Raw genomic sequence first — 18,303 nt, forward strand, 5'->3', positions numbered from 1 at the left:
GCAGGCGGGGTGAAAGGGCTACGGGTGGCTTGAAACAGCCGACCCACCTTTCAATATTGCTCTCTTCACAGTGCAAGCGCTAGTTGAGTCTGCACTGTGAACAGCCCATCCACAGAAACAGGGCACACTGTCCAGGTCTGCACTTTGACGTGAAGTAAGGAGTCGGAAGGTCGAATTTTGAGATTTGCATCATTACTGCGAGGGATCTTACGGCCCACAGTTTAACTACTAATGGTCATGCGTGCCCTCTTGGCCGTACCAGTTCCCGTAAATTAGAGATCAGTCGAGCCCACTCTCTTTGTCTGCATAGCCTGATTTCACGCACTGTTGGCTAGACCAGGTGCTCCTATCACACAGCCCTGATGAAGACCCCACCCTAAGGATCGAATCACCTTGAACATCTTAGGGGTCGAAACATTGACTACTACTACTATTAGACAAGCCCCGACGACTGAAATTCATTATCAGTGTCTCCTTATGCTATGTGTATCTATTGAAACAGTTGACCTGTGATAGTCGGAAAGGTCTCACTATGTGAATATGATGTTTGTATGTCACATTACCTCTCCCTTGTCCATTACCCTCACTCACTCACTTTGATTCAAGAGACTCCCACCCTTCCTTTCCCAACACGAGAGCAGCTTGTTATAAATATATTTATAATTCTAGATGCAAGAGCAACTGTGTTGCCTACCTTAAGAGATTAATGCTTTGAAAATAAATTGCATTCACTGCAGATCATGCAAAATTGGAGTTGTGAATGCCGTTATTTCTTTTGTATTGTTTAAATTGTTGCTACTGTGACCATTTGTCTATTTTACCGCAGGCCTGCACAACAGCACATCCAGTTAAGAGTGCATCATAGGAGACAGTGGGACACTGTACCCTATACATCATGCTGCTGTTGCAGGCCCAATCAAGTAGAAGTACACTTATAATAAGCTCAACATTCAGTGCTTAATTTGAGCCAGTGGTTTCCTGTACTCAGCACCAGCAAATTATTGACTAAACTGGCACTTATGACAGTCTGCCACAGGATGGCGCTGGTTGTCTAATTTGTGGAGCACAACAACAGTTGTTTAATAATTCATGATACAATAAAATGACTAATACCTGCTATCCAAAGCTAAAACAATATCTTGGGAGGCAGGAATTAGTCATTTTCTAATGTCTATTAAAAGTCTGAATTGTCGCTCTTGAAGAAGTGTGCAGTTGTGGTGGTACTGTCACTGGCAGGGGTAAAGGGTGGTGCAAGCTGCAGTGGCTTCCTGACTATGGCCCAGACACTTATCTTTTTTTACAAAATAAGCACTATCAACATTCAAATAAAACATTTCCGCTTTTTGAGCTTCCAGATGGCGGTGCAGTTGTCTGTTCAAATTAACCCTCGTTTGTTATGGACTTCGTATAGAAATCTTATTTTTGCTCACCGTACCCTACGTTATGTAAAACTATTTTAACGTATGCTACATCACCTTAGTTTATCTTATTTACAAATAGGGCATCACACACAGCCAGAGTTTTTTCTGAAATAAAGAAACAGGAAGCTACATTGTTGTGTGATCTGTCTTATTAAGAAGGATCCAGTTATTTCCAGAGTGTGCCTAAAAAGATGCAAGCCAGAAGGTTTTTATTGACCTTTTGAAGTACATGGGTGAAGAAGTTGCCTCTGGATGGTTGATGCAGGGCCATCTTCTCTTGTAGAAACGGGCGAACAAATGATGAACACCTTAGTGTACAATTCAAAGAGTTAGGCGTAACCTGCTTTTAAGAGAGGCACCTAGGAAAGGGATAGAATAGTGTAGGGTGTGGGAGCCCATTGTGTAAGATGTGGGTTGCTGCATTATGCAGATGCTGCACACAGTGAATCAGATTTTTAGGAGACTCAGTTCCTCTAATAGCTTTTCAGACCCTTGAAAGGATGGAAGCCAAAAATGCCTCAGCTCTGTGGGAGAAGAGAACATTCTTCCAAAAAGTTCCCAGGTGGAAGAAACTAACTGTAACCTCATTGGATGCTGGCATTACTTCTGTAATGTCTCAAACTAACAGGGATGCCAAGTTCTTCACTCAGAAGGGACTGACCCAAGAGAGATGGCCAGCTTTGTATATGGTCCGGGCAATTCTTCCGCTCTCACCACCATCACGTGGTCAGGGATTCCTTCAGTTTTAAGATACTACATTGCAAAATGTTTGATTCTTGGATTCTGTGCTTTCCAAGTGTTGTAAATAATAGTTGGCACTTTTACTGAATTTATGGGTAGGGAGGTTTTCAACCTCAAAGAATGTAAAGCAGAATTTGCCTTGATGAGTTGCAAACTTGTGTCTTGCTGTTCATCTCAGATGTCTGCAGGAAGCGCTTTGCTTGCTGAGCCATCTTGTCTACACAAAAGTAATAACGCAGACGGGTATCAGAAGAATCATGGTTGCCTTGATTATGAGAGTCCTTGTCGCAGGGCTGACTCTAAGGCGGTGGGACCGGTGCCACCGCACCAGGTACTGACTTCAGGGAGTGCCCAATTTGCAAGTTTATGTTCTAAAAGCACCTGCTGCTGCATTCCTTGCCTCCAGCAATGTCCACGCAACAATAAAAATGTCAGGATTACTCCGGTAATTAATGCTTTTCCTGGAGAGAGTTCAGAGTTTTGTTTAGTTGAGATTTTGCCTGATAATAAAATAGCACGCAGGATTAATATGCCTACTGCAAGGAGCGTGCACCGTGCGGATCACAAGGTGCAAATAATGAAAATAGATCAGTGAATTCCTGCATTTCCTATAGACATCCTTTTGTTGCTTGCAGTTTATCAGATGAAATCCTGATAGAGAACAGTGAAGTATTAACTTTCATCAAAGAACTGCATGCACACTGCAAAGTATAGATTAGACCATAGATTCATGCTGCAAAAAGGGTTAATTTGGGTAGAAATCGATTCTTATTGTTGAAGAGAACCCCCAACTGTGGTGTTCCGTTTTCAATTCTGAGTTTGTGCTTCTCCAGACCAAGCACTCAAACTATACTGCTTTCCAGCATGGATGACATGTCACGCCTACAGCTTGTAGTCCTCTGGCTAATGTAACATTTCCTATAAGATGATTTACACACGTATGATTGATTGTCTCTGTGTAATGTGTGTGTGATGAAAAGTGCTCTAACACCCTACACTGGTATGAGTGGCGCTATATAACTAATTAAATGCATGTGAAAGAGAGTGATTGTGGAGGCTTGAGGGGCACTGTTAAAAGGTAGTGGCGAGGGAATCCGTGGTGGAGGTGGTCACCACCTGCAACACGGATGGCGGGGCAAAAAGAACATTGTTGCATCGAGCATCACCAGTGCTAAAGCCTTACTGCATACTTTATACAACACAATAATTTAACTATGTCTTATTGCGATCTGTATATGTTGTTGACAGTGGTTAACACCCTCCAGAAAGCGTCATTCACTGTTAATTGCCCACCACTCAGTTATTGGCCCGAGCCACAGGCTAGGGCCCATTATGAGAGGGTAAGGCAACTAAAAGCTGATAAAGTTCAATATCATGTGAGCAACATTGGCTACCAATGTTCACAAGGAACAGAAGGCAAAAGATAGTGTCATAAAAGAAATAAAACCTAACCTTTGGATTTTTGGGTTTCTTTATTTAAAAAGTAGTGAAACATACTTATGAAAGGCGTCTACAATGGGTACACAATTGAGAAAGACTTTTCATACTCCATTGCCTTACTTTGAGAAGTCAAGCAGGAGTGAGCAGCAAGCCCAGGACTAAGCATGGCCCGTGCAGGTAAGAGCAGCGGGATGGGGGTCTGTAAGGGGGATTCGACATACGACGATGAGGGAAATTTACATTTAAAAAAAAGAAACCATGGTATTCTTTTTTTATTATTTGTTTCCCTCGTCGTATTATTTATTTAGATTTCCCTTGTTGTCATTTGTCGAAGCCCCCCAGCCCCATCGCTCTTACCTGCATGGGCCGCGCCTGCCCTAGTCCTGATTCTGCTGATATTACCAGTGGTCAGGAGAGCCGCTGTCATACATATGCAATTTAAACAGGTCACATGCTCACCTTATGTGATGAGAGCTTGAATATGCTCCCTATTTAATTACTGAAAATGATTCTAATCCACTTGAAAGGCGGATTAGAGTTGGCACCTCCTGTGCAGCATTGGCAGACGAGGGAGGCAGCTGTTTGAGTATCCCCAGTGAAATCCCCTGCCATAACAACAATAAACCGACTAGCAGGCAACATGAGGGTGTCTGGATAGGACAATTGCATCTGCATTCCCATGCTCCAAGATTCATCCCAAGCAGCCTCCGGTGCTCAGAAAGGAAGTCATGACACAGGCTGAACATCAAGGGCGTTTACACAGTTTATAGGATCTCTACTATAAACCAGCGACACACATTTAGCCTCGCCTTCTGCTTATGTCCACTAGCCAGATTATACAACACTGGTTGTTTTGGAATTTTGCACGGACTTAATCCACATGTTGGAAACCATGCACAGCAATATCACTGGCAATAGTGGAGAGGTGTGGTGCAGCGGCCAGGGTTGCTGACTTCGGAGCACAGGGCTCACGGTTCGATCCCTGGCTTTGGCGACAGCTCAGCCCAGCACCATGTGACTCTGGACAATAGCTCACTTAATTTCCACAGCGGCCCCCAGCGCCTTGAGACCCGTAAGGGTGAGTAGAGCACCTTTGGACTCTTTAGTCTTTCCCACATTTCTACCTTAAGAATGCTGCAACCACCAGGACAAATGAGATCTCTGGACCACATACTCAACAGAGAAGGAATGGAGATGAAACCAAAACGGTGCACCCTTCATCTCTACAGGGGAAAGGCTTCAGTCAGGAGGTTTCACAGATATTCAAATGTTTGGCTCCTGGGTTTCTTTTTTAACACTGATGACACTCTTCTTGTGGTAACGGCACCTTCAAAAGAAGCTGCCATAGAAAATTCACTGGAGAATACATAACTTATATTTTTTAACTTTCAGTGTCATCTTATGCTATTTTGTTTCAGATAGAATATAAATTGTTCAGGAACTGAAAGCATGTCACCAAGAAACTAGGCCTGGGCGGAGCTCGTGGAGTTCCAATCTGCGGAATTCTGTGGCGTTGCTGGAAAACTCTGCCAAATTCCGGGGAGTTCCGTGTGAGGGCGGAGTATTGCTCGGCCACCCCTAATCATACCCCACAGCATCATAATGCGGGTAGGACAAACTAAACTCAATTCATTGCATATGTTGAAGTGTTTGGGTGGCACGTCCATCGGCGGAGACTTAGTCCCTGGACTCACACCTCATGCATCACCTTGCGTGCACGCCTCATGCATAGGCAATGCAGACTCACCTTGGCTTCATCCGGTACTACAAGCACTATCTCCATGAGCGCGTCACAGCACACTGCCTCAGGCACCTTCAGCTTATTGAGACGCCCAAAACTATTCGCCGCAAGCACATCACAGCGCATTGCCAATAGCGCTTTTTTTTTTAATTGAGAGACCTGATGAGAAGTGACCTAGCCTAGCTATAACCCCGGCCAGTATAATTATCATCATGTGAGCTTCCATAGAGCCATATGCCCCAGCCAGAATACTACCGCCATACTGCCATCAGACGCTCAACAAAAGTATTGGGGGGTTAGCCATGCGGCTCAAAGCAGCGATATTGACCAACCGAAAATTGTGCATGCTCGGCGAAGACATTTTTTATACACTTCGAAATGAGGCCTGTGTGCTCTGGGTTCCAGTGAGAAAAAGGTGCTAAGCAAATCTCTCTCCTTTAAGGGAAGAGTGGAAAGCAAGGGCAATCAGCCAGAGAAAGACATCTATGAGTATCTAAAATCACACTGTGATGAGGCCAAGAGCAATTTTTCTGAAAATGATTGTACGTTCGCGCGTGCATTCCCAGGGGTTCTGCCTCCAAAGTAGCTCCTTTTCTGGTGCTTTTACGGCCGCACATATGTAATAGCAAAATAAATAATTAAGGAAACATCCAGATAGAAAGGTTATTGGTAAGTCACAGGAAAAAGAGCCCACAGTGTTAAGGTTAGTTGCATGTATACCAAAAGGAGCTTTCAATCATAAATTCCGTATGTCAGCATAAAAATAGATGCCTCTACCTTTAATTTATCCTCCAGGGAGGGCCTTATTTCTCCAAATGTCTCTCTGATTCAGCACGAGGCCCAATTAAAAGTCTGAGGCCTCCAACCTCTTTATGGTGTTGACATTTATGTCACAGATACCGCTGACTTTTTTAATAAGACTTCACAGCTTGGAGTTCTGTCTGAAAATGATTTATGGGCTGTGCTCAGGTAAGCAGATTATTTGCGAACACCAGGGGAAGCGGTGAGTGTAGCACGCTGGGACTCCAGGGTCTATGCGGCAAGACTGCAGGACACTGGTTGACATGACCAACAGCAGGGCCAGCGGCTTTATGCACGAACAACTCTGGGACCTCAACGTTGCTATGTTCAAGGGAGGTGGTAGGTGTGGAATCCACAGGGTATATGCGGCAAGACTGCAGGACACTGGTTGACACGACCAACAGCAGGGCCAGCGGCTTTATGCACAAACAACTCTGGGACCTCAACGTTGCTATGTTCAAGGGAGGTGGTAGGTGTGGAATCCACAGGGTATATGCGGCTAGACTGCAGGACATGGGTGGACACGACCAACAGCAGGGCCAGCGGCTTTATGCACGAACAACTCTGGGACCTCAACGTTGCTATGTTCAAGGGAGGTGGTAGGTGTGGAATCCACAGGGTATGGTAGTTCCTCCCTTTTGGCAAAGGGGCTTTAGGGTGGTTGTCAACTGGCCCAATGATGTGGCTGTACTATGGTTGGCACAGTTAATGAGGCCGATTCACACATGCCTTTATGAGTACAGGAAGTAGTACTAGAGTAGTATCTTACCTTAAATATCTTTGTGAATCTCCCTAGTGGCAAAAGAGCAAAGAGGGCCCCAGTCTTTCCATCTATACTATCTGTATATAAATAGGCTTCTTTAATCCCATTTTATTCTTGGTTAGATGTTTTGGGGCCTTCATAACGGCATGTGAGGGCACATACAGGAGTTCTACAGGAGTACTACCTTACGTACTCTAAAATGTCTTTGTGCGTAAGCCTAGTGTTTTCCCTACTTTGCCTGTGCCAACTAACTCGTGTTAACGCAGTTCATATGTGGATGAGACCCCTGCCAGTGAAAGGCTTGTTAAAACGCCCAAAGACTCCTCAAATTCTATCCACTTCCACAGGGCCAACGATATGTTTAATGATGTCTCCACTCCCCCATCCGGTGGAACTCCACCTTGCAAGAGATTGGTCACCTTAGTGAACAGTGCAATGTTGTAAGTGAGTACACCAACAGTAACAGAGGGAGAAACCTTGGCGATGAGTCTGAGTGATCCTTGGCGATGAGTCTCGGTGATCCTTGGCGATGATTCTGAGGGAAACCTTGGCGATGAGTCTGAGTGATCCTTGGCGATGAGTCTCAGTGATCCTTGGTGATGAGTCTGAGGGAAACCTTGGCGATGAGTCTGAGGGAAACCTTGGCGATGAGTCTGAGGGAAACCTTGGCGATGAGTCTGAGGAAAACCTTGGTGATGAGTTTGAGGGAAACCATGGCGATGAGTCTGAGGGAAGCCTTGGCGATGAGTCTGAGGGAAGACTTGGCGATGAGTCTGAGTAATCCTTGGCGATGAGTCTGAGTGATCCTTGGCGATGAGTCTGAGTGATCCTGGGCGATGAGTCTGAGTGATCCTGGGCGATGAGTCTGAGTGATCCTTGGTGATGTGTCTGAGTGATCCTTGGCGATGAGTCTGAGTGATCCTTGGCCATGAGTCTGAGTGATCCTTGGCGATGAGTCTGAGTGATCCTTGGCGATGAGTCTGAGGGAAACCTTGGCAATGAATCTCAGTGATCCTTGGTGATGAGTCTGAGGGAAACCTTGGCGATGAGTTTGAGTGAAACCATGCCGGAGTGAAACCTTGTTGATGAGTCTGAGTGAAACCTTGGTGATGAGTCTTAGTGAAACCTTTGCAATGAGTCTGAGGGAAACCTTGGCAATGAGTCTGAGGGAAACCTTGGCAATGAATCTCAGTGATCCTTGGTGATGAGTCTGAGGGAAACCTTGGCGATGAGTCTGAGGAAAACCTTGGCGATGAGTCTGAGTGATCCTTGGCGATGAGTCTGAGTGAGTGAAACCTTGGCAATGAGTTTGAGTGAAGCCAAGCCGGAGTGAAACCTTGTTGATGAGTCTGAGTGAAACCTTTGTGATGAGTCTTAGTGAAACCTTGGCAATGAGTCTGAGGGAAACCTTGGCAATGAGTCTCAGTGATCCTTGGTGATGAGTCTGAGGGAAACCTTGGCTATGAGTCTGAGGGAAACATTGGCGATGAGTCTGAGGGAAACTATGGCGATGACTCTGAGGGAAACCTTGGCGATGAGTCTGAGGGAAACCGTGGCGATGAGTCTGAGGGAAACCTTGGCGATGAGTCTGAGGGAAACCTTGGCGATGAGTCTGAGGGAAACCTTGGCGATGAGTCTGAGAGAAACCTTGGCGATGAGTCTGAGGGAAACCTTGGCGATGAGTCTGAGTAAACCCTTGATAATGAGTCGGAGTGAAACCTTGGCTATGAGTCTTAGGGAAACCATGATGATGAGTCTTAGGGAAACCATGGCGATGAGTCTGAGGGAAACCATGGTGATGAGTCTGAGGGAAACCATGGCGATGAGTCTGAGGGAAACCATGGCGATGTGTCTGAGGGAAATCATGGTGATGAGTCTGAGCAAAACCTTGGTGATGAGTCTGAGTGAAACCTTGGCTATGAGTCTGAGGGAAACCTTGGTGAGGGGTCTGAGGGAAACCAAGGCGATGAGTCTGAGTGAAACCTTGGTGATGAGTCTGAGTGAAACCTTGGCTATGAGTCTGAGGGACACCTTGGCGATGAGTCTGAGGGAAACCTTGGCGATGAGTCTGAGGGAAACCTTGGTGATGAGTCTGAGGGAAACCTTGGTGATGAGTCTGAGGGAAACCTTGGCAATGAGTCTGAGGGAAACCTTGGCGATGAGTCTGAGTGAAACCTTGATAATGAGTCTGAGTGAAACCTAGGCTATGAGTCTTAGGGAAACCATGATGATAAGTCTGAGGGAAACCATGGCGATGAGTCTGAGGGAAACCATGGCGATGTGTCTGAGGGAAACCATGGCGATGAGTCTGAGCACAACCTTGGTGATGAGTCTGAGCAAAACCTTGGCTATGAGTCTGAGTGAAACCTTGGTGATGGGTCTGAGGGAAACCATGGCGATGAGTCTGAGGGAAACCATGGCGATGAGTCTGAGGGAAACCATGGCGATGAGTCTGAGGGAAACCATGGCGATGAGTCTGAGTGAAACCTTGGCGATGAGTCTGAGGGAAACATTGGTGATGAGTCTGAGTGAAACCTTGGCTATGAGTCTGAGTGAAACCTTGGCTATGAGTCTGAGTGAAACCTTGGCTGTGAGTGTGAGGGAAACCTTGGTTATAAGTCTGAGTGAAACCTTGGCTGTGAGTCTGAGTGAAACCTTGGTGATGAGTCTGAGTGGTGCCGCACTTAGCAGGATCTTCCAACAGACATAGGGTAATGAAGTGACAAATGTGGTTACAAGGGACGTATCCTGGATTGTGGCCCTCCTTGCTCTCATCTGCATGGTATCCAAGAAAGTAACATTGGGATTTCAACAGTTTTTCTTCCCCACCTCGTGTTTTGAAGTAAGCGTGGCACAGTTCAGGCCTAGTGAAGCACAGTAACTACTCATTATAACACTTCTGAGAAAAAATGGGAGCCATGCCTGGAAGGGGTAGCGATAATGGGCCTGGAAGCAGGAAGCAGCCAATGGTAAACAATGCCCAAACACTTTAAAAATGAGCTTCTTCATTGCACTCTCTGTGCACCAGCTTTGACTTTAGCAGTCAACAGATACTAAGTGCAGGTCATATTACTTGCAACACCTGCACAACTTACTCACTGAGCAAATCTGAACTCCCACACTTAGAAGTGTCTAGTGTGTAAGACACATTCAGAGTGGGAGAGAGTAATAAGTCACTGCAATTTTGGTCCCATGAACATATTCTATGGCCAAACACAGTTTTCCATCTACAATGTTGCTGGGAGGCAATTGTGTCAGAATGCACACATTCCATCCCTGCTATCTTGATGCGAAGATATCTTGAATTAAATCAGCCCAACTAATTAAAATATTGGGCACCTCAACAGCCCCAAAACAACACTGGAAGCAATGGTGTTTACTCTTTTGTGAAATATTTACCTTCTACAAGTGGCACACCCAGTAGGTGAGAAGTGACCTTCTCTTCTAAAAAAAAGAGGCCTCCCTCAGACATTAATTGATTTCTTCCCACCAATATTTACTGACCAGCCACGTTCCAGTTGCCTGGCATGAAATGTTCCTTTACCTCTAGATCCTCATGGCGATGGTGCCAACCTACTCCACTGTAGTAGGACACTATCAGCCTGATTCATCAAAGACCCGTTTTGCGAGTCTGTAATAGCGATCCATAAGGAATCGCTATTACAGGCTCGCAAAACGGGATTCATGTAGGAATCGCAAAAAAAAATGCAATTCCTACATATTCCTTATTTGCGATTAGCAAATTGCTAATCGCAAATAAGGAATAACTCCCCATTCATTCCTATGGGCCAAAAGGCCCATAGGAATGAATGGGGAGTATTCCTTATTTGCGATTAGCAATTAGCTAATCGCAAATAAGATAGCGATTTAAAGGGTGCCAGGGGTGTCCAAAGGACACCCTGTAGCACCCCTCAAATGCAAATTTAAACAGGTGTTGCACACACACATGTCCAAAGGACATGTGTGTATGCAACATGCAACTTAGAAAAATGCTGTTAAAAGCATTTTTCTAAGTTTTCGCTATTTACCACAAGGTTTGACCCCGCTGTAAATAGCGGCCCGAAATAGCGAATTCGCAATTTGAAAATGGATGATGAATTGCATTTAAGGAATCTCAAATAGAGATTCCTTAAATGTAATTCCTCGCAAATTTGCGAATTCGCTATTACCGATTTTTGCATTTGGGATGATGAATCCCAAATGCAAAAATTGCGCTCGCAAAGGGCCAGATTCTGAGAATCTGGCCCTTTGCGAGCGCAATTCTCCTTCATGAATCAGGCTGTATAAGAGGTAGTCGTAAGTTTCAAATGTATGTTCTTCCTTGTAGAAGCTCATAAAATCCACCACTAGTTAGAGACCTCGTGTGAATTCATGTATTCAGCTGGGAAGTAAACCGGTGCTCAGACAATGGATTCCAAGGTTCACTCGCTCTACTGTAACTTTGACATAATGACATAATGCCTAGTGTACAAGTTTAGGTGCTGAAGGCCTGACTCACTAAACATTTCCAATGAGTAAGTGTGTCTCGTTCCTCACTGAGGTCTGGGTTAATCACAAAGCTGCAAGATTAAAACATGTGCACATAGAGCTGCATCTGTACCACCAGTTAATAGAGGATATTTAACAGTAACCTCCTTTAAATAAAGTGTAGTAATGTTCATGGATTTCACAGAACCTTCCTCTATTAATAATTCATTACTTATAACAGCTAATGGTGCGCCACCGTGGGACAAAAGACAATGTATACCCCTCCCTCTTGTCCAGGACACATCTAGATCAGCGTAAAAAGTCCCTGGTAGAGAGTTAATTCCAAAGGGAAAGGCAAGTCGCGTTATCCTAAGATAAATTACAGGATCCCATTAACTCCTAATAAAGTTCAGGATCCTCTCTTGGGAGCTTCCCATTTTCGGCGCACTGTGGCTCCAAGTATCGCCAACGTGAAGGAGTCAGAGCCGCAAGCTGGACCTCTGGGCATTGGCTCTTCGTGGGATCGCAACAGAGGCTGCAGTTCTCATCAAGAGACCATCAAATAACATCTAACGAGGTCAGGGGGCTCAAACATATGTCCTGTGGGCATGGGTCTGTGGTAGATCTCCAGGATACAGTGAACTTAAAAGAACTCATTTTCTTGTTAAAATTAAAACCTGGCACGGATCTGGCCCTCCAGGACCTGCGTGGGTTGCCTCTGAGCTGCATGTCTCAAATCTGACATCTGAAGCTGTTCTCTACCATTTTTCTACTTTGACTGTTGCAAAGAGAAGCAGGAAAGAATCTCAGAGAGCGAGAGGAACCGGATTCGGAAAGCATTTCTGCCAGCAAGGGGGACCTGAATCGGAAAGTATCTCTGACAGCGAGAGGGACCTGAATCGGAAAGTATCTCTGACAGCAGGGGGGCCTGATTCATAAAGCATTTCTGACAGCAGGGGGACCTGAATCGGAAAGCATTTCTGACTGCAAGGGGGCCTGATTCATAAAGCATTTCTAACAGCTAGGGGGACCTGAATCGGAAAGTATCTCTGACAGGGGGGGAACCTGATTCAGAAAGGATTTCTGACAGCACGAGGCCTGACCTGGAACGCACCTCTGACAGCAAGGGGTACCTGATTCGGAAAGCATCCCTGACAGCGAAGGCAACCTGAATCAGAAAGTATCTCTGACAGAGAGGGATTCCTGATTCAGAAAGCATCTCTGACAGCGAAGGCAACCTGGATCGGAAAGTATCTCTGACAGCAAGGGGGACCTGATTTGGAAAGTCTCTCTGACAGCAAGGAGGACCTGATTTGGAAAGTATCTCTGACAGCGAGGGGGACCTGATTTGGAAAGTGTCTCTGACAGCGAGGGGGACCTGATTTGGAAAGTATCTCTGACAGCAAGGGGAACCTGATTTGGAAAGCCTCTCTGACAGCAAGGGGGGCCTGATTCGGAAAGTATCTCTGACAGCAAGGGGAACCTGATTTGGAAAGCCTCTCTGACAGCGAGGGGGACCTGATTTGGAAAACATCTCTGACAGTGAGGGGGATCTGTTTCGGAAAGTATCTCTGACAGCGAGGGGGACCTGATTCGGAAAGTATCTCTGACAGCAAGGGGAACCTGATTTGGAAAGCCTCTCTGACAGCGAGGGGGGCCTGATTCGGAAAGTATCTCTGACAGCAAGGGGGACCTGATTTGGAAAGCATCTCTGACAGCGAGGGGGACCTGATTCGGAAAGTATCTCTGACAGCAAGGGGGACCTGATTTGGAAAGCCTCTCTGACAGCGAGGGGGGCCTGCTTCGGAAAGCATCTCTGACAGCGAGGGGAACCTGATTTGGAAAGCACCACTGACAGCTAGGGAGACCTCATTTGGAAAGTATCTCTGACAGCAAGGGGGACATGATATAGAGAGCATCTCTGAAAGCAAGGGGGGCTTATTCGAATGGCATTTAATGACATTAATAATATCCATCTGGGAACCTGGAATAGCAGACAGCACAGCTGTAATCAGCACTCACAGTGAAGGTTTACCATCTACCAACTATAAAATGTACAATATTTGCAAAAAGTGTTGTCACATCTAACCCTTGACACAATGTGCTGTTCTGCCTCGACCTTCTTACAGCTGTCCAACCTGCAATCCAGTGATGGTCTTAGAGTCGACTTAGAAGGAAGCACGTGGGAAGTATTGGCAAAGAGTCTACCGTGTAATAATGAACTAATGTTTTCAGAAATACAAATGCACATCCATCTTTACTGCCAGGAAGATGTATTTACAACAGATCTTTGCCAATTTCACTGTTAGCGCGTGTAACAAGGCACTCGCACTTCTGAGATCTGCTTCTGTAATGTCTATGTGCAATACATATAGGGCCAGATGTAGGTAGACATTTACCGACCGGTAAATGGCTATTCCAGATGTAGGTGGCCTCATTTACCGATTCGGTAAATTTACCGAATCGGTAAAATACCGAATCGGTATTTTTACCGATTCGGTAATTTTGAAATGTAGGTGGGACTCTTTGGAGTCCCACAGGCCTTACCGAATCGGTATTTTACCACCCAATCCAATTGGGTGGTAAAATACTGATTCCAGGTGTGCATTCACATGTGTGCATGCCCACCTATGGCATGTGACAGACGGACATGCCCTTAGGGCATGTCTGTGTGCCACATGTCACACATGCCTTAAATCGGGGTGCTAGAGGGTGTCAAAGTGACACCCCCTGCACCCTTGCAAAATTCGGTATTTACCGAATCTGTAAATACCGATTCGGTAATGCCCATTGATTCCTATGGGCTTTAATGCCCATAGGAATCAATGGGCATTACCAAATCGGTATTTACCGATTCGGTAAATACCGATTCCTTTATTCAATTACCGATTTTCCTACATCTCCCCCCTTCTATTTTACCAATTCATAAATACCGAATCGATAAAATTCGGTATTTATGAATCAGTAAAATATACTTACCTACATCTGGCCCATAGTTCCTTGTACTATGCATGGTTGTAGCCAACTTTGACAGCACAACATGTTTTTGAAACTGTTGTCAGTGCTTCTTTTAAAATAAATGAATGTGTCTTTCTTCTGATTCATAGGAAACGTTGTTCACTCACGTTGTAGACAACTGAACATGGAGGATCAGAACCAGTCTTGCAGCCTGGCCTCATGCTTAGAAGCAGTGGCATACTTCTCACCAAAATCACAAAAGGAGGAGGTTCTCGCTCACAGTCACACTCCTTGCAATCAACCTGTTAGTCACAGACTGGTTTGTCCTCAAAAACATCTCTTTCCACATTTGACCCTGACCAACCGGAAGGGAAACACTGAGCGATCCGTGGAATCCCCTCTGTGCCTTAATGAGAGTGTTTCCTTGTCAGTGCCTCAGGATCCTGGGTGAAAAGGCCGACCAGAATAAAAATCACATTCTTCATTCAATGACTGAGGTCTTTGGTATGTTCTTCCTTAATGTGACGTCAGCTGCCCTACCTGGGGAAATTTTAATTCTGGTTGAGGAAATACATATTTCCATAGCTCTTTTTTTACTTTTTGAAACAATAACGTCACAAATACAATGTGCCCTGTTCACAAAAATCACAGCCCGAAAGGCGGGAATCTAAAAGACTTTCACGGAATTTGCGAAGAGTTCTCCCATCTGCATGGGTGAGTCCAGGAAATGGATTCCATAAACAGCCTGGGTGGTGCTACATTTCAAAGAAGTGTAAAAGCATTGTTCATGCTCTGTCTTTGAGTGTAAAACGTGAGCATTGGCTGGTTTTAGTTGCTGCAAACCAGCAGACAGAATCAAAGAAAACTTCAGAACAGCCCGCACAACATACATTGTGGAACCAAAAACTGTAGCTTTTCCCAGCAAAATGATCAATACTCTGGCAGGGGATGTAACTCAACTCTAAAAATAATGTTCTTTTACATATTTTTTCTAGGCAGTTTAGCTCCTGTTTGGGGTGGTTATGAAACTAACACAAGGATAATTGATTTCATATTAGCAGTAGCCTTCCAACGGATAACTAAAAACTGGAAGGACTTCCCCAAATTATCGTATCAGGCATGGTGGTACGCTGTATGCTACAATCATAGACTGGACACAACATATGTTTACCCCCCCACACCTAGCATTGAAACGTCTAGACCTATGGATACCTGTCACGGTCTTCATTGATGCAAGTGCTAAGCCTTCTCTTTTCCAGACTCCTTTGCAGCAAGAACATTATTGTTGTTATGGCTTTTTTGTCTTTTATTCCTCTATAATGCCAAAACGGATATGTTTTTTTTTCTTCATATCTTTTATATACTCATTACTTCCAATTGTTATACTGTATGTATTTTTTCCTCTTAATTATTGTTGTATCTTATATACTATTATGTTCCTTTTGTCAATAAACTCACATTGAAACTTTAAAATAATGTTCAAGCAGACATATTACCCACGTCTGAAAATGCAAAAAAAAGGTCAAATGATCACAGCACACAATAACAACTTTCTCATGACGTGACACACCTCCCTGTGCCTGACTCAGTGGTACCCAATGAAAAGTGAGCGCGGACTAGCAGCCGTGAAACATAAAGCAGTATTGGTAACAAAGGCAGGTGACTAATTTGTGACAGAACAGAAGTGGCGGCCACCAAACAGGCTCACAGACATGGAATAGGAGGCACAATCAGGGCCACTCTTACCTGGTTCAGGGGGGAAACAGGCACAGCTGAACTGGGTGACGTAGTTCACTTTGAAATGGGAGTTGATTGGGTAGTAATCTGCCAACTTGATCATCTTCTTGAAAGCGTCATAAATGAAGATGAAGCTGATCAGGGAGGAGAAGCCTTCTTCGGTGAAGCGGGTGAAGTACTTCACCAAGAAGCTGGCGTCTGTGGCGACCAGGACGAGACACTGGAAGGCAGACCACAGACCGATCCAGAGGCGGAACTCTAAATAATCAAAGTGGTTGTCCCTGTAAAGCAAGGGCAGAGACGAGAAAAAGATGGTTGGGTTGAATGGTAGCGCCAAAAAGCCGAGTCATTGTCAGATATTGAACTTTACAAACACCACCCATCAATATCAATATATGGGCATACTTGGTATGAGGGCATACCAGGACTGTGCCATAAGTGTTCCATCATGTTGCTAATCCAAGCCATCAAATGAAGTACTGGGCAAGTGGCAGTCCAAGCAAGTACTGGGAAAGGCACTATGTCTAGCTTTGTATTAGGGGAAGTAAGGCAACTTTGTGTGTATTGTCCCCAGCTGCCCTAAAAAGAAAATCCCAAAATAAAGCAGCATCTTGATCTATAACAATATGCAAGATGGGCGATAGGCCCATTTGCAGAACACAGCTAAATTAGGTGTTATGAAAAGGAGTCACAAGATGAATGTTGTGTTGTATGTGGTGAATTTAAAGGCATGCACAGCAAAGTATTGCATAGTAGTTATTTAGACAAAAAGAGAGCATTTTCATGACAACCTTACCAAAGCCTCTGTGCGCATGTCTTTACTTTGCAAACAAAACATTTTTTTGAACTAGTAAGGGCGATTAGTTAATAGTACTATGTCTTTATGCCATGGTAAGGAATGACCCAGCATGCACTTCCTAAACAAAAAAGCCATACGTCGGCAAATAAAACATTGCCATGTCAGCAAATACGTCAAAACACACACTGCCTTTTGGGTTCCAAGCTGAACATCATGTCACATCTGCAATCTAACAAAAAGACTACTTGAGGCCCCAACATCAAAACCTCAAGAAAACACAAATATGACAATGTAAATATCTATAAAATGTTATGGATTGATACACAGCTCAACCAGGCAATGGCAAACCAAGAAAACACAAGAAAGCTACAGGTAGCAAGAGACTGCCCCAATGGCCACTGACTCTCTATGACCTTTTAAATGCACTTTTTTGATCAGCTGATGACTTAAGGTCTTCAGAAAATAAAACTATGCCTTCAGGCAGATCTAAAAAGGCTAGATCTATCAGTAATTGTTCAAATTACTTGCCAAGAAATTCAAGTTGTACCTATAAAATATTATATTGAAGTGTTTCTGCTTCAGAATCAAATACTCTCAAAAGGGACTGTGATGAAAAAGTGCTGAGTTAATCTGCTTTTCAATATGCAGAATGTATTTTGTTGATGTGCCAATAGAGAAGCCTTCAGTTTGTGATGTGCATATATATATATATATGCTACTGGGGTCACCCGTAGGTAGTTATAGCAAGGACCATGTTTCCAAAAGAAAAGAGTTTTTTGACTTTCCTATATCTTTGGCACCGTATAACGAATCGTCAAAACTGTTTCCAAAAAAAGTGACAAGTTGTTTTTTGTTGAGCATGGAAAGTTTTGGGGTGATCTTTCAAGCGGGGGCCGAGAAAAAGGGGGGAGGTCAGTCTCCCATGTTAATTGCGATAAGAGTTTTGAACACAACTACAGCCCGAACTGCTGGATGGAATTACAACAAATTTGGCAGAAAGGTAGATTTTGTTTCAGAGACCATGCTTTTGGGTATTTGGTGTAAATCTTTTCAGTAGATATTAAAGGACATCTAAATTTGGATAACTAGAGGGGCGTATCCTCAGTGGCTCTCACAGTCCCCGTACTGATTGGCTACCAGGAAGTGTTTGCAGCCATCTTGGGATTTGGCTTCAGCTTAGTGCCCAAAAATAGGAAAGGGGACAGGGTAGGAATACCCTGACCCGTACTTCCCGTCCTGGGGTCCCACTGGAACCCCACCAGGGCAAAAGCTTTTTAAAAAAAATATTTACCAGGACTGTCATGAATCCACAGCAGAAATAATAAAAAAAAAACTATTGTGGGCTCTCGCACTTGTTTTCTAAAAAGCCCCTGGGTGGGCCAGGTCCTGGGGGCATGCACAGATATTGTTTTATAAAGAAGCGGGCGTGCAGGGC

At 44.6% G+C, this 18,303-nt stretch overlaps 1 protein-coding gene across 5 annotated transcripts in view; it reads right to left on the reverse strand.

Moving 5' to 3' along the window:
• SLC4A4 (solute carrier family 4 member 4) overlaps positions 1-18,303 on the reverse strand; it is a 710,971-nt gene that overhangs the window by 90,641 nt on the left and 602,027 nt on the right. For all 5 annotated transcript variants that reach the window (XM_086961758.1, XM_086961762.1, XM_086961760.1 and 2 more), the window contains one exon: positions 16,079-16,350. In XM_086961758.1, coding sequence (XP_086817884.1) covers positions 16,079-16,350 — 272 coding nt within the window. The remainder of the gene's footprint in view (positions 1-16,078; positions 16,351-18,303) is intronic.

This window comes from Lissotriton vulgaris, chromosome 3_1 (genome assembly GCF_964263255.1).
Source record: "Lissotriton vulgaris chromosome 3_1, aLisVul1.2, whole genome shotgun sequence".
Lineage (NCBI taxonomy): Eukaryota > Metazoa > Chordata > Amphibia > Caudata > Salamandridae > Lissotriton > Lissotriton vulgaris.